The sequence below is a fragment of the Ricinus communis genome, chromosome 10 (genome assembly GCF_019578655.1).
Source record: "Ricinus communis isolate WT05 ecotype wild-type chromosome 10, ASM1957865v1, whole genome shotgun sequence".
NCBI lineage: Eukaryota > Viridiplantae > Streptophyta > Magnoliopsida > Malpighiales > Euphorbiaceae > Ricinus > Ricinus communis.
Genome location: NC_063265.1, coordinates 21,902,581 through 21,919,738, shown reverse-complemented (window position 1 = coordinate 21,919,738; position 17,158 = coordinate 21,902,581). Strand labels below are relative to the sequence as shown.

General features: G+C 29.5%; 2 protein-coding genes across 2 annotated transcripts; both read left to right on the top strand.

Annotated features, from left to right (window-relative positions):
- The first annotated feature begins 1,822 nt into the window (after positions 1-1,822).
- LOC8270492 lies at positions 1,823-5,663 on the top strand. The gene is made up of 4 exons (XM_002526871.3): positions 1,823-1,958; positions 2,398-2,521; positions 2,600-2,672; positions 5,242-5,663. The coding sequence occupies exons 1-4, from the start codon at positions 1,928-1,930 to the stop codon at positions 5,488-5,490; spliced, it is 477 nt and encodes a 158-aa protein (XP_002526917.2). The 5' UTR covers positions 1,823-1,927; the 3' UTR covers positions 5,491-5,663.
- A 1,308-nt stretch (positions 5,664-6,971) lies between these two features.
- Positions 6,972-11,559, top strand: LOC8270491 (phosphatidylinositol 4-phosphate 5-kinase 4). The gene is made up of 8 exons (XM_002526870.4): positions 6,972-8,641; positions 8,953-9,120; positions 9,583-9,748; positions 9,842-9,958; positions 10,125-10,318; positions 10,431-10,564; positions 10,647-10,719; positions 10,853-11,559. The coding sequence occupies exons 1-8, from the start codon at positions 7,479-7,481 to the stop codon at positions 11,139-11,141; spliced, it is 2,304 nt and encodes a 767-aa protein (XP_002526916.1). The 5' UTR covers positions 6,972-7,478; the 3' UTR covers positions 11,142-11,559.
- The last annotated feature ends 5,599 nt before the right edge of the window (positions 11,560-17,158 follow it).

Here is a 17,158-nt window from a genome sequence, read left to right as displayed (position 1 = left end):
CCAATTTAAAATTTATTATTACTAATGAAAAAATTATCACAAGGAACGATATATAAAAAATAAAAATAATTTTTTTTAAAAAATTAGAGAATGTAAACAAAAATTATGTCAAACCTCACAAAGCTAAAGCTGACCTCACAATTTTTTTGACTTCTTTTATGACCCCCACCACAAAATATCACATCAGCCATACTTATTCTTTCTTTCTTGGCTGATGCTAACAAAAATTAGACTACTCAGCCATGCCTGAGATAATTTGAGTTTAATTCACACACAAACTTTATATGTAAATGCTTATTGTCGTCTGCTGCATAGTGTCAACTAAAAAAATTAAATTAAAAAATATGAAAAGGTTAAGGACAATTAAATTTTGAGAAATTCGCACACATATATATAAGCTTAGTTAGTTAGATTCTCGGTCTCAGGAAAATTGCAAGAGATGATGAAAATAATTATTTTTCTCATAAAATCTTGTTTAATGCATAATGAGTACACAGCTCCACTGAAAATGCTATATAATTTTGCATCTAATAAATTATTTATTAACACCTATAGCAATTAACAAACATGCATATTCAGTAACACAAATCACCTCCCATCTGCAGACGGCCGACATTGACAGAGAGCTCAAGAATCATCAAATTCAGGTAAGTTGTTTAGTCAGTAACACAAATCACCTCCCACACGGCTGACATTTGAGCTCATAAATCATCGATGAATGTTCTATTAAAAAGAAATAAATTAAAGAATTGATACTATTTGAATAGAAATAGCAAAATTTTAGTATCAGTAAAGCAATTTATTGAAAAGTCAAGCATGGCGTAAACGATGAGTAAAATGCTGATATGGAGTTTCGCCCTTCACGTCATCAAAAATTAAACGAATTTTTAATGAGTACCATGATCTGTAATAAAAATTTAAATTTTAATATAAAAAAAATTAAAATATGAATATCAATTGAGAATATAGGATAAAGTTCTGGTTACCTCCAACTAGTTACATTTAATTTACCAAAGATGTAAGTGGGGGACACGAAACATACCCTGGATCACTGCAATTATTACCCGAGTGTTGTCCCGCTATCCTCACTCAGATTATGAGATAGAAAGGACAGAATTGGTACTTGGAGCAAGAAACAGTTTATAAAGTTAAACATCACCAAAGTGTTAAAACTTAAAAGCATATGAGGAGCAAATAATATAATAAATCGAACAAATATCGAAGAGAGATTTAAACACAAATAATTTATTTTTCTCACAAATTTGAAATGCTTCAAATAAACATTTTAGTTTGACCTTTTTTTTTTAAAAAAAAAAAAAGCAAAACCCATTGTGAAGTTTATAAACTTTTATTTTATTGAATTACTGAAATTTTAATTTATTTTATTAAGTTTTTTTATTTTTATTTTTAATTTTATTAAGAACTTTTTATACATATATCATAAGATTTTTATTTGTTCTATTAATTCTTTGTATTTGTATTTTTATTTTAATTAAAAACCATTAAGTCGCAAATACAAATAAAAATAAGAATACAAATGAAATAAAATAAAAAATGTTTAAGAGTTGAAACGTGCATTTTGCTTAAAACAGTTATACAATTAGAAGTAATAGTTCAAATTAATCTTGAAATCCAAGTATTAATATTCAAATCAAACCTCATGCATATGTTCTAATGAATATTTTTGCTTTACATTTACTTAATCATTCAAATAAAAAATAAAAAGATCTTTTGCTGTTTTGTTTCGGAAGAAAGAAGGCAATATATTCTTACCTACCTTACAAGTCTCACTGCCTTTTGAGTCATATAAAATTGTGTGTGTGTGTATATATATATATATATATACAAAGCTTCTTTTATCCCTCAAAAACCACCCAAATCTTATCTTCTTTCTCATTATTGATTTGGCTAAAGGGCAGAGGTCGACATGGGCCAGTCATTGATGAAATTGTCTCGAGGTAATATATGTTCTTGCTCTTGTATTATTGTTCAATGCGTCTAACATGTGTAATTCTACCTCATTAATGAGAGGGGTAATAATAATCACTTAGTTTATCTCATTTTAATCATTCTATTTCAATTTAGATACTTCCTCTAATGATTCATGAAATATAATGTATCAATTTTTTTTATCAGAATATATATGATAATGTTTGTTGTATATATCTCGATATACATGCATAATTTAATGTCAAAAAGTAAGAATATAATATACTTATACATGCTTAGTCTGATAATAGATATATGTCTCTATTTAATTAAGGCATTAAACACGAGTTTTTCTTCCCCATTTATAAATAAAAAGATAAAATAGACATGTGATATTACTGCCGTTATTTTAAAAAAAAAAAGAATTTAGAATATAAAATTGTAAAATAAAGATATGAATGCACGCAGAAAACAGGCAGAACAAGGAAAAGGAGATAGGGTGTACAATAGGAGAATGCTATGACAAGTTTTTTGTAGATACTGAAGTCTGGGAATTGGCTGATTTCTACAGAGCAGTTTGCCAAACTGTTGAGTAAGAGCACATGCAATTTATAATGTAACCCTTTACCCTTTATAATTGAAGATCAATGTGTAATTATTTAATTGACAGTGAGATCAACAAGAAGATTAAAAGCACACAATTCCGAACCCCAGATGCTGAGAAACTCAAGGAAGTGTATCAAGTATGTGTTTGCTCCGGTTTTTTTAAAGAACCCAATGGCCTTAGACATCCCAAAAAGGAAAAGAGATTAGATAAATAAATAATTAGCTTATTGATCTCAGGTGGTGCCCTAAATTTAATTGATTGCTTCGATTGGTATTTGCTATAATCCCTTTGCTATCACTCTTTTATGGTTACTTCATTTTCTTTCTTTTCAATTAGGAATGCCCTAAAAACCACAAGAATTTAATTTTATTGTGTCATTTTTCATGTTTGGAAGGGTTACATATTGCTTTTGATTCAATTCTCTTCAATGTTTTTTTTTTAAAGAAATTTTCCAATTGAATTTTTTCTCATATTCATTTAAATTTCATTAAATCTAAATAATAAAATAAAATAACACGCATATATATATATATATATAGTATGTAGTTTTATTTTTATTTCAAAATATATTATTCATTTTGTCTCACTTAAATTCTATATATTTTAAAATGAAGCGAAAATATTATTTTAGATTAAATTCAGGCTTAGCTGGATGGGTAACTCTCTATCTATTATGGGGTTAATCTTTCATAGAGCAAAAATTAGAACAAAAAAGTGTGGATCCATAATTGATTCATTTTAATTTAATTTAACAGACATTTGAAATTTATTTTTTTAATATTTTAATATTCTGTCACATATATCTTTATTTAATAGTCTAGATAAATTTTAGGATAGATTTTAAATTTAATTAATTATTTTAAAAATATTTAGGATTTAAATATAACAAAAACAAAGATTGAACATTTAATTATACTTTACGAAATAAGGGCTCATCTATAGTTTTACCTAAAATAAACCTCCGATTTTAATGGAACATTATCTCAGTGTTGTGAATATTTTCAACTAATGGCATGCCCAATACATTTTTATGGTCAGCCATTTGATGCTATGTCAATCATCATGTTTATTCATATCATTTTTCAGTTATTTTAGATTTTTATTTTTATTTTCGAAATCTAAACTTAGATGGTTATATGTTTCTCAGGATATTATACATCATTATTACTATTTTTAGGAATAATAAATTTATATATCTTCAATTTTACATATTTATTTATATATATTAATCTTTGAAACCTAAAATCTTTTTTATATATATGCCCAATTTTTGACACATAAATTTTTTATTTTGACATGTATACTTATTTATTTTGATATACATACTTATTTTTGAGACATTAAATTCAAGCTTATTTATAATTTTATAAATTTTTTCTATTAATTTATGATTAATAAATTACATTTCTAATTAAATACTGACTCTAATTCTAAAAAATAACATATTAATTATATTTTAATATTATATTAACTAATAAATAGTTTCTAATAAGATAATGATATTAATATCTTAAAAGATAGCATATTAATTATATCTTAGTATTATATTAACCAATAAATTAGTTTTCTAATTAGATAATAATTCTAATTCTAAAAAATAACATCTTAACTTATATTTTTAATATTATATTTAATTATAAATTAATTTTTAATTATATAATAATTTTTACTTTTAAAAAATATTTGATAGTATTAATTTAATAATATTAAAATTAATTAATAAATATTTTAAGATAATTTTTATATTGTTGCACTAATAAAATTTAAAAATTTTAAAAAGTTAAAAGAACATTTAAAAATAGTTAGTTTGCTATTTTTTTAAAATATTATAAATTAATGTTAAATATGAAAAATCTTATTAAATTATATTTATCAATTTATTTTTTATAATTGAAATAATAATAATGGTCGTGCAACGCATGGGTAATCGACTAGTATATATTAATTTTTAAAATTTAAATTTTTTGACATATATGCTTAATTTTTGACATATAAGATTTTTGTTTTGACATGTGTATTTACTTTTGACATATGAGATTCAAACTTATGTGTAATTTTATAGTTTTTTTATTAATTTATTATTTTATAAGTTACATTCCTAATTAAACACTCACTTTAATATTAAGAAATAACATATTAATTATATTTTAATATTATATTAACTAATAAATAATTTTCTAATTATATAATGATACTAATTCTATTTTAAAAAGTAGCATATTAATTATATTTTAATACTACTTATTTTGTAGTTAGATAATAATTCTAATTCTAAAAAATAATATTTTAAGTTAAATTTTAATATCATATTCGATAATAAATTAATTTTTTGATTAATAATAAATTTTTAATTTAAAAAATAATAATATCAGTTATATTGATATTAATTTATATAATATTAAAATTAAGTAATAAATAATTCTTAAAATAATTTTTATATTATTAATATTAATAAAATTTTTAAATTTTTAAAAAATTAAAGTAATTTAAAAACAGTTAGTTTACTATTATCTTTTAAAATTTTATAAATTAATATTAATATCAAAGCTGAAAAAATTTTAGCCTCTCTATGTAATTGTAGGCAATGGTGACTCCCAAAATTGCAATATCATATCAAAGCTGAAAAATTTAGTTTTAGGGCTGTCACTTAATTAAAAGAGTGTTGAGGAAGGTGCTGATTAAGAAGAATAATATGTAATTTACAGATTCACTACAAAGATAAAGGTAAACACCTGACAAAGGAAGAGTTTCAGAAAATCCTCCAAGAAGTGATAATTCACACAGGGTTTACAGGTTTTGGATCAAAAGACATTTTTCTTTTCCTCTTCGGAGTTCCAGCAGCTGCCTTCTTTATCAAGCAAAGGGTAGCTCCAAAAGCAGTTCCTAATGATGTCCTTATTCCTACTGTCACCTCTGCCACAGTCTACCTTCTTGCCAAGCTAAATAAGATATGAAATATATGTAATTTTGCCAAGCAGTTCCTAATTGTTTGCTTCCTGTATATATTAAGATTATTTACTTGAAAGAGTTTGTTTCTTATGTAAATTGATAAGAGTTAAATGAGAATTTAAATTTAAAAAAAATGTAAGAAGTGGATCACTTCAAACTATATATTTCTTTTTCAAAGAAAAATAATTACAAGTTTTAGGACTAGAATTTTGTCCAATTAAATTTATTTGCAAAGAAATTCCATAAACATTTTATTTAAAAATGTAATTATATGAAACATTGTTTTGATACAAGGGCATACCTCAGCTTTAATATTTACTAAGAAGATAATACTAGTTTTCAGTTTTCATATTTTTCGAAATAATTCATATCTCATCGGTTTTCTTAATTCAAAGAAATTCAATTTTAATCACTAAATTTTGACCTAATGAAAGAGCTCTATAAAGTTCGCTAAAAGTTTCTCCATTTTCCTATCCTAATAATAAAATTTAAAAAAATTAATTAAAAGGGGTAGTTATTTAAATAATTTAGATAATATAAAAGCTAATAAAAGAAATGTTTAGATAAGATGAGAGATATGTAAAGAAAAATGGGGGGTGAGGATTAAAAGCTAAATTTGTATAAGAACCTATGAATAGTATAATTAAGGCCCCTTGATCTCTCCTGTCCCTCCAATTCTCAGGATGTTTAGAGGTTATAGGAGATGGATAAGTCTCTCTCTCCAATATCATGGCTTCACAGTCACACGTGGCAGTGAGACATATTTTTCTTTTTTATTTTTTCTAAAACTTATTTTCTTTACTCTTTAAATTAATTAAATTAATTTTAAATAAATGTACATAAAAAATCATATAAACTATGATAAAAGACTTACCTTCAGCACCGAGAAATATCATATATGGGCCGCAAGATCCTTTCATATCTAAGCTTTATGGAAATCAATGAAGTTAATTTTTTTAAAATAATAAATAAGCTAAAGAATTTAAACTTACAATCTTACTTAATTTAAAAATATACATATATTGTAAGATTAACCATCTTGATGCATCAAATGGTATCAACTTGGTAAACAACCAACTTACTTTTTGTATTGTTAAATTGTAGTTAGCTAGGTTTCCAAGCTGAACTAAGTGCATCCTATTGTATTAGAATTTTCTAGCTCAAGTATGTATTATTGTATTAAAACTACATCGTTTTCACATTAGAAAACATGAATTTACTATGATATGTCCCCTTAGCAAAAGTTATTCGAAATTTTTTTATCTAGACTTAATATATAGACTACAATAAATAGGAGAGTCAGGAGTATTATAAATATTATTAATATTTTACGTTTTAATATTTTATTATTTAAAATTAATAAATAATAATCAATTATGATTTATAAATTTAATATTTGGAGATATATTAAATATTTACAAGAATTTTCATATTTTTAAAATAATCTCATAATTACTGGGCTAATAGCTGAGGTGTCATTTAAATTTAGATGTGGAAAACAATATATATATATATATATAGGCTATTCTTGTTGCCTTGCTTATCTTAAGCCAAATGTTTCATTTACACCAATAGTTTTGTGAAAATAAAGTGTAGGCACAGTGAAACTAGAAAATCCTCCAAATAACTAAAAGAAAAAAAAAAACAAAGAAAGTACAGGGCACAGATTTGACTAAGACACATGAACGTTTGTTCTGGTAGGAGAAGAAAAAGGCACTCTTTGGATCAATCGCTCTTTTCGCTCCCTTCACAGTAAAAAAGAAAAAAAAAAGAAAGAGAGAGAAAAACAATTTGATAATATTTTTTTGGGGTTTCTTAAACACATTTTAATTTGTTCATGAATGATCTCAGAAAAACTTTCCAAATCCAATTATAAACCAAAAAAATAAAATAAATTTAACCTATAGAAGCATGTGAATGAGAAAGAAACGGTGAAAGGAAAGATTAAGGGTGTGGCAGTGCACGAGACTTATTAGCGAGGAAGAAAAAGAAGATGAGCAAAGAACAAAGTGGAGTTATAAAGGCATGGGAAGCCACAATAAGGAAGACTCAGGCAGCCAAGAAACGCGCAAATAGCATCTTTGGCACGATCTCTGTAGCACATGCAGATGATGAAAATGAAGATGATCATGACAACAATGGAAGTGTTCAGCTGGAACCTTACCATGCAGAAAAAATCTTGCCAAATGGGGATTATTATACAGGCCAGTGGTACGATAATTTCCCTTGCGGACAAGGGAAATATCTATGGACAGACGGGTGCATGTATGTAGGAGAATGGAATAGAGGGAAAACTATGGGAAGGGGAAAATTTAGCTGGCCTTCTGGTGCCACTTATGAAGGAGAATTCAAAAGTGGATATATGGATGGGACTGGCGTGTATACAGGACCGAGCGGTGATACGTATAAAGGACATTGGGTTATGAACTTGAAGCACGGTCATGGAACCAAGAGCTTTGCTAATGGAGATCTGTATGATGGCGAATGGCGCCGCGGTTTGCAGGAAGGACACGGAAGATATCAATGGACAAATGGGAACCATTACATTGGTGAATGGAAGAATGGAATGATGTGCGGTAAAGGAACATTTGTGTGGGGCAGTGGAAATAGGTATGATGGAAATTGGGAAGATTGTGTACCCAAAGGGAATGGAACATTCAAATGGCCTGATGGGAGTTTTTATGTAGGGAATTGGAGCAGAGATCCCAGTGAACAAAATGGGACTTATTATCCTTCAGGATCATCTCTTGAAGGAAACTTTGAATGGGATCCTCAAGATGTGTATAAGGTTGATTTATGTGAATGTCATATTTGTCCTGGTGAGAAGGTCACAATCCTACCATCACAGAAGAGGCTTGCTGTTTGGAATTCATCGAAAGGCGCAGGCGCTGAGAAGCCTAGAAGGATGTCTGTTGATGGAAGGGTAAGTGTTGGGATTGAGAGGGCATTTGACAGGATGCACATATGGGATAGTGGAGATGATGATGGTGCTGATGGGAAACCTTTGGAAGCTGATTTGTTAGGTCTAAATGGTGAGGATGGGTTTCCAAGATGTCTTCCAATGAAAGTACCAAAAATTGTTAAGAGACAAGGAGATACAATATGCAGAGAGCATAAGAATTATGAACTCATGCTCAATCTGCAGCTAGGAATCAGGTATTTTATGCCTTCTATTTTTTGTTTTCCCTTCTGTTCTACTTTGGCTGTATCCTTCTTATTCTAATATTTTCTTGGATGAATTCTCCTTGATTCAATTATGGACATTTTGTTGGCATTTTTTAAGATATATTTTGGAATGCTTATTACTTAATTTTGAGAAAACACTATATAAATAATTTGCCAGTCTTGTGCCATATGAAATTTTACTAGGAAAAATAACTCTTTAACTGGAAAACTGCTAACTCCAAATGTTCTTTAACATTTTCTTTTTCTCTAATTAATTACTGGTATATGGCATAATTTATCAGGCATTCTGTTGGAAGACCAGCTCCAACTGCATCCCTTGATTTGAAGGCTTCAGCTTTTGATCCAAAGGAGAAAGTATGGACAAGATTTCCTCCAGAAGGCACTAAGTATACTCCTCCTCATCAATCTTCTGAATTTAAATGGAAGGATTACTGCCCATTGGTTTTCAGGTCAGACATTTGACTATACAACTATGCATGAATATTGCCATTGACTATTCTAATTCGTCATATGTACTTCTGGACTTTTTTGGTAAAAAAAGCTCTGACATCATGTTAACAAAGAAAATCATGCACCTAAATATTTAAGCTTTACGAGGAACCCAAGAATTATTTTAAGGAAAACTTTTAGCTAGTATACCGTGCAACTATATACTTAACCGATATATTGATATGTAGTTATTAATTTTAAATAATTTTATGTCTTTCGTCTAATTTTAAAATATAAAATGCTTATATATACGTGTCACTCTCATATTTGTATATTCAATGTAGGTAATAATTATCCTAGTTTTAATATCACTAAAAATATCATTGCAAGACTTGACTATCAGTTTTCGGTCTCAAGTCTTTTAATGTGTAAACGCAACTATGCACAAAAACTAAGGCGGAAGCACAAATCATAATCTTCAGGACTCTGAGGAAGCTATTCAAGGTGGATCCAGCTGATTACATGTTATCTATATGTGGGAATGATGCACTTCGCGAACTTTCCTCTCCTGGAAAAAGTGGTAGCTTTTTTTACTTGACAAATGATGATCGATATATGATCAAGACAATGAAGAAAGCAGAAGTAAAAGTAAGTTATATATTTCTCTGCTTGTAGACAAAAAAAAAATTCAATCCTGCCTATTTCCTGTCATGTTCATCCTGTAATTTTTTCATGGTTCAGGTGCTTATAAGGATGCTCGCTGCCTATTACAACCATGTTAGGGCCTTTGAGAACACTCTAGTTACCAAATTTTTCGGTCTGCATTGTGTGAAGTTAACTGGGCCTGCCCAGAAGAAGGTGTATTCATTAGCATTGCCATTTGAATGCTGTCCAATATATAGCTAAAACTTTCTTATTATATTGAGACATTTCTTAAATTTCCCAAGCAATATAGTCAGGATCATTTTGTTCAATCTAGATCTTCACGTCCAATTATCATTCATAAGCATATATTAAATTACAGGTACGATTCATCATTATGGGAAATCTTTTCTGTTCTGAATACACCATCCATAGGCGTTTCGACTTGAAAGGTTCTTCCCTTGGCCGCACAACAGAAAAACCAGAATCAGAGATCGAATCAACAACCATCCTTAAAGACTTGGATTTAAATTTCATATTCAGATTGCAAAAAGCATGGTTCCAAGAGTTCTGCAGGTGCATATAGTTTCACCTGATTCGTTGGAAACCAAGCATGGATTCAGTTATAATTTTCCCTTAGTTTCTTTCTTCATTATACCTGTTGGTTGTACTTAATTATTTCTTACAGGCAAGTAGATAGGGATTGCGAGTTTCTGGAGCAGGAAAGGATTATGGACTACAGTTTGCTGGTGGGTCTTCACTTTAGAGAAGTATCACCTAGTGGAGATCTGATTCCCTCTGCATCTCGAATTACTTCTGGAGGTTATTATCTTGCATTTATTTTTCTATCAGAGCTCTGTATTTTTCTCTACAAGCAAGAAACATTTATGTTTTCTCTCTGTAGGTGAACCTGAGAGTGATTCAGGTCCTCGCCTGTCTAGAGCAGATATGGATCAACTTCTTCTTGACCCTGCCAGGTAAAACTTACCCTGCCATTAAATGGAAAAAAAAAAAAAAGAAATCTCCAGCAAAGGAACAGTTTGAAAGCTCATACACTGAGGATAGATGTCTGGTTTTTTTGATATTAACTCTGCATATTGAGAAATGCAGGTGGGCTCGGATCAGATTGGGAGTAAACATGCCAGCAAGAGTAGAAAGAACTTTGAGAAGAAACCATTTCGAGTTTCAGCTTGTAGGGGAGCCAACAGGAGAGTATTATGATGTGATAATGTTTTTTGGTATCATAGACATTCTTCAAGACTATGATATAAGCAAGAAGTTGGAGCATGCTTACAAGTCCATTCAGTATGATCCAACTTCAATTTCAGCTGTTGATCCTAAGCAATATTCAAGGCGCTTTCGCGATTTCATATTCAAGATTTTTGCAGAAGAACCTTGAATTTCCATCTGATACCTCATCTCCAGATTGGTATAAATTTCTGCCAACCAGTGCCTTGCCTAATATGTTTGTTGAGGCTGTTAAATTGTCAGTGTATATGATCAGACACTCAAGACCAGGAGAGTTGGGATGTCCAGGTTCTTCTAGCAGATTTTGATTTCTTTCAATTCATTTTTCTTTTGATATCAATGATATAAAGATATATTAACATATCATGGTAAAGGGATAGCATAACCCAGGAGAAGTGCAACCAACTGTGTAATTACTACATATATGTAACTGTGTTAGAATGTATTCTTTTTCTCAATCAATATTCTTTTGAAGAACTTTCCTTGAGGTTTTGGTTTGTCTGAGTTCTATTGCATATAAGGAAATTCATGTAATTGATATTACAAGGATATAATGGGATGTCTTGGATATAGATTAATTAATATTCTTTTCCCTGCTTTCCTTTTTTTTAGTTTCAGTATAATTTACTAAAATTTAAGCATATTTATTTTTTTAGAGCAATATAATGAAATTTTATGATAATAATTTAAAATAATATTATTATAAATATAAGTATCTTTAAAATATTTAGATTTTGATCAAAATGACCCCATCTCTCTCTCTTTTCTCATTGAGCGACACATTCAATTTGAAGCTCTAGGCTCAATTATCACTTTATATTTCAATATGTAAATGCCTATGATAATTACAATCAACGTACGTTTATTATCTCATAAAAATTTACTCTTATAATATCAACTCAATAAATGTATTTTTCTATTTTATCCTATTTAAATATGTGTTCATTGTAAAGCATGTCAGTGACTTTTTAAGCAAAATTTAGTATGCACATCTCTTGACTTTTGACCGATTTGCACCAAAAGAAAATGAAATATAACTTTATTTTCATATAGTTGTCAACTAAATGACTAATTTCTTTTAGCCAACAAACATATAAATCTACTGTATGCATCTGTTCTTGTCTTTATATGTACTCATTGAACATGCCTAAGTTAAAATGAAATGTAAACCAAAATGACCTTGCAAAATTATAATTAATCATTTGGTTTGCTATTTCTTACTTTATTTATTGGCATAGTTAAAACATTCAATATTTATAAAACTGGGGATGAACATGTGCACTTGCTGACTTGCTCTATTGGTGTCAGATGTTAGTATGGGCCTATAGGAACCTCCAACTCTTCTCTACTCTCACACACTAACTTTATTTTAGATTGTGTGATGTAGTTTTGATATACTATATTTAGCTATTATTTTATTTTTGTATATATTTAGATTTAATACTGGTTGACTTTGAATGATTAAATTAGATGAAGCTATAATGCCAATACGTAACATACCATTTTATAATATCACATTGATGCACCATAACTATATTATAATTCATACAGCTTTGTGTTGCATACATACAGTCATTCCACTCAATATTTTGTACATTATATACTTTAATGATTTTATTAGCCCCAGGAAGGTAATAATCTAAGTTTTGATGATAATAAAACATTGTGTGTTTTCGTACTATTTATACAAACATCTAATAATGTAGGTATAAAAAGGATATTGATCAAATGATCAACAGAGTAGAATGGCCAAGCACACATCTACCTTACACAAAGCAATACACAAACATCAAGAATAGAAGTCTATGAGTCAGTAATCTCTATTTAGGAATACATATCTCTTAGATATCTTGTTAAATGGATTAATTGCCTTGCTAAAATCATTTTCATATACATCACAAGATTTCAAGCCTTCATATGACTTCAAGTCATACAAAGATACATCATTTATCTTCTTAAAATATTTTTAGTGTATAAAATCCTATTCCTTTAAAATCACGATTTTTGAGATATATGTCTTTGACCAGACATCTATTCGATACTTTTAAGGTATCTACTTATTATCTAGTCCGACATATCATTTTTCTACATATTTGCACATTTCACACATGTATCCAAATGGCTAGTTTATATTGGATGAAGTAAAAACAACCTCATACTATCGGCCTTAGCTGTCTGCCAAAGTGATAACTTTTTCCTGATAGCTTTCTGTAGACTTTCATGACATAAAGCTAAAAAGTATGTTAGATGTCTAAATCAACGACTGTAAAGATTTAAAGTGAATTTTGAAAAGATCTCTTTTATGCGTATCCAAAATATTTTAGAAAATGTCTTTAACAACTAACTAGTTTTTTTGTTGTCATATAAATATAAGCTTCACCTACCAAATTTAATAAGGAAGAATAACTTTTACTTTTCAAAACCTCAAGACCTAAAAGTGCATTAGTCACTCTTTGTCTTCTTCATCTTTCATCTTGAGTGTTTACATTTATAATATTCCAAAAATCAATTTTCCTTGAATTCAATTTGCTCTTGATCCATATATGAATTCTATCCCTAAGCACCATTATGAAAAGCTTGTTATCAGTTGGGTGACACAACCTCCTTTTGAAAAGTCCAAGAGAGGTCCATTTGCACCTAATGAAGCAAGTGAGAAGTTGACAGAAGCCAAATAACTTTTATGGGATAGTTAGAGAGAAGATATCTCAAACTGTATAAGGTGTCTTAGTATCATAAGCTTGTAAGGCTTGATCTTCAGCCATTAATAGAGTCAATTAGTGGAAAAAGCTTAAGGTATAATCCTTAAGAACTAGATGTAAGTCTTAATACCGAACCAGAATAAATCTTTGCATTAATATCTTTTAGCTCGTGCATTGATTAGACATCTGATACTGCTATCTACTTTGTTAGTTGTCCATTGCATATTATACATAAGAATTATCTAATTAGACATCTAATTGTTTTCAAATGTGCATAAGACATCTATCACCTTATATCCTCATACTTGTCCAATCTAAAAAAGTTTATAACAATAAGAAAGTTACAACAGTTGAGGTATCTATTGAAAAAGCTAGCTTACTGTTATAGGTATCTAACAGAGATCTTACTAAACTTTTTTACATACATGTGCAGTTTGCAACAGGTATCTAATAGAACTCTTACAAAATTGTTCCACAAGCATTTGACGAACAAGTAAGATATCTAGTGAGAAAGTTTTAAGAAGTCGAATTCACCCAACCCCCGCCCCCCTCTTGGATGTTTATTTCGCACTATCATTTGGTATCAAAGTGGATCTCTATAATATAAGGCTTAACATCCATGAGTAAAGATCTAAGATGGCTAGTAAATCTCAAACTAATGCACTATTATTACCCGAAAGGCAATCTATTATAAGTTCGCGATTCAATGGAACACACTACTACTGAAAAAATAGAATGACTAATTTCATTTAGGCTACTGACATAGTCGTTTGGACTAAAGATACGGATCAAAAGAGTTGATACCGAATGGGTTCCTAAAGAGAAATTTGAACATACTGAATTTGATTGGCAACATATAGCTTGTAATGAAAAACTATAAACATCTTATATTGTGCTCTAACTCCCACTGAATATAATCAGTTGTTTGGTTGTAAGATAACTAAAAAAATATAGGATAAGTTAAAAGTGATTTATGAAGGAACAAACCAAGTAAAGGAATTAAAAACCAACCTTCTAAGAAGAGATTATGAAATGTTTCAAATGACTGCTACAAAGAGCATTGCAGAAATGAACACAAGATTTATTGATATAGTAAATCAACTAAAGTGTTTTGAGAAAGATATCTTAAAGTCCGAGCAAGTGAAAAGGCTATTGAGATCTCTGCCTAATTCTTGGGATCCCAAAGTGATCATGTTAATAGAGTCTAAAAATTCAAACGTCTATACCTATGATAAGTTGATCGGATCCCTGATGACTCATGAGATGCTCATGAGCAAGTAGGATGGTGACATCCACATAAGACATAAAGAAGAAAGGAATAGCTCTTGCAACAAACTTGAAAGATGTTAGTTCTAATTTATCAGATGAGGGAATAACTGCTTTCACTAGAAAAATGAAGAGGTTCTTTAAGAAAGGTGCTCTAAGAAACATAAAAGCATTTTAGAAATCTAATCCTACTAAGCCAGAAGTAGGAAAGAAGGAGAAATATGACATCATTTGCTATAAATGCAATAAGCCTAGACATACAAAGCCTAATTGTCCTAAACTCAAGAAGAAATTCAAGAAGGACAATTCAGACTCGGACAATTTTGAAAATATGTTCAAGGAATTGTTTAGAGAATATAGAAACCTAAAAAAGAAGTACAACTCTTTATTAAAAAAATTCAATGAGTTACATGTTTAGAATTCCATTACTCTTAAATTAAATAACTCTTTACATATTTGTTGAACCTTGAGGGTTATTAATCTTATTTTGATGATTACAAATAATTAACAATGATTAATTTTATGTTTGAGCATTTATGTGCAAAGAAAGAAAATTGGTTCTTCTAAGACAGGAAAGATTCACGCCCGTGAACTTTTATTCACGGCCATGAAACTTAAGTTTTCTAAACATGAAGAATTTTTGCCTTAAATAGTAAAAAGAACATTGGCATTCAATATAATTCTTTATTAAAAAAATTCAATGAGTTACATGTTTAGAATTCCATTACTCTTAAATAAATAACTCTTTACATATTTGTTGAACCTTGAGGGTTATTAATCTTATTTTGATGATTAAAAATAATTAACAATGACTAATTTTATGTTTGAGCATTTATGTGCAAAGAAAGAAAATTGGTTCTTTTAAGACAGGAAAGATTCACGCCCGTGAACTTTTATTCACGGCCATGAAACTTAAGTTTTCTAAGCATGAAGAATTTTCACCTTAAATAGTAAAAAGAACATTGGCATTCACGACATATTTACTAGGCTTGAAAATGAGAATTCACGGCCGTGAAGAAATATTCACGCCCGTGAAAATGATCTCTTCCTAAAAAATAAAAGATACCACAGAAGGATTCACGGGGAGAGTTCTCAACCTATGAAGGAGATCTTCCCAGTAGTGAAGAATAATTCACGCCCGTGAAAAATGAGCTCCTCCTTAAAACCTGAAGAAACCACATAAGGGTTCACGAGGAAAGTTTCCAAGCCGTGAATACGGATTCCCAACAATGAACAAATCTTCCCATCCGTGAAGAAGTTGTTCATGCCCATGAAGAAAATGTTCATGCTCATGAATTATAAAGACTCTCCAAATTTTTAAAAAATTACAAAAGAGCTCACGGCTAAAGTTCCCGAGCCGTGAAATCAGAGTTTCTAACTGTGAAAGCAACTTTCACGGTCGTGAAGAATTATTCATGGCTATATTGGGTTCTAACTTTTCGAATCTATTTTTCATGCTGATGATTCACGACCGTGAAGAATTGTTCACGCTCGTGAAACTGCATTTATGACAGTTGCAAAAATTGATATTTTTACATTTAATGAGCGTGCACCGGCTCTATTTCACTTAGAGGTATTTAAACATCATTTCTAAGTGTTCTAGATAAAAAAAGCATTTATTTTGAGCCCCATTGTGCATTTATTCTCAACAATATCTTCATCTTTTTGTATTATATTAAAGGTTCAAGCTTGTGATTGAATCTTTGGGTGGTTGAGTATTTAATTCTTGTATTCAAAACTAAAAAGTGAGATTGAGTGTTTGGGTAAGGGATTAAAAACTCTTGTAACTAAGATTAAAAATCTTAGAATGGGTTAGAGTGTGAGCCTTTGGGTAAACACTTAGTTTTGTTCTTAGCCTTATAAAAGAACACAAATTGAGTTAGATTTGTAATTCTATTTGATAGTGGAAATCTCAAGAGGATTCTTGAGAAGTAGATGTAGGCAAGAGTTGGTCGAACCACTATAAATTCTTAATGTTGTGAGTTATGGTTGACTTTCCATTTCTTGGTTTTTGTTTTCAACCAATTCAACCCCTCCTCTTGGTTGCCTCTAGAATTACATTTGGTATCAGAGCTTTGGTCTTCTTTATCATAGATTTAATCATCTTGAAGTAAAAGTACTTTCTTTGTTTCCTCCAAATGTCTCAGACCTAAAAAAGTATCTTTAATTCGAACCTAAAAAATGTAAGTCAAAGCTTTTTCTG

Excerpts from the sequence above, each read along its gene's own strand:
- LOC8270492 (XM_002526871.3), top strand. The coding sequence starts at position 1,928 with ATGGGCCAGTCATTGATGAAATTGTCTCGAG. Across the intron at positions 2,522-2,599 it reads GCAGTTTGCCAAACTGTTGA|TGAGATCAACAAGAAGATTA; the intron begins GTAAGAGCACAT and ends TTTAATTGACAG. Across the intron at positions 2,673-5,241 it reads AACTCAAGGAAGTGTATCAA|ATTCACTACAAAGATAAAGG; the intron begins GTATGTGTTTGC and ends TGTAATTTACAG.
- LOC8270491 (XM_002526870.4), top strand. The coding sequence starts at position 7,479 with ATGAGCAAAGAACAAAGTGGAGTTATAAAGGCATGGGAAGCCACAATA. Across the intron at positions 8,642-8,952 it reads AATCTGCAGCTAGGAATCAG|GCATTCTGTTGGAAGACCAG; the intron begins GTATTTTATGCC and ends ATAATTTATCAG. Across the intron at positions 9,749-9,841 it reads TGAAGAAAGCAGAAGTAAAA|GTGCTTATAAGGATGCTCGC; the intron begins GTAAGTTATATA and ends TTCATGGTTCAG.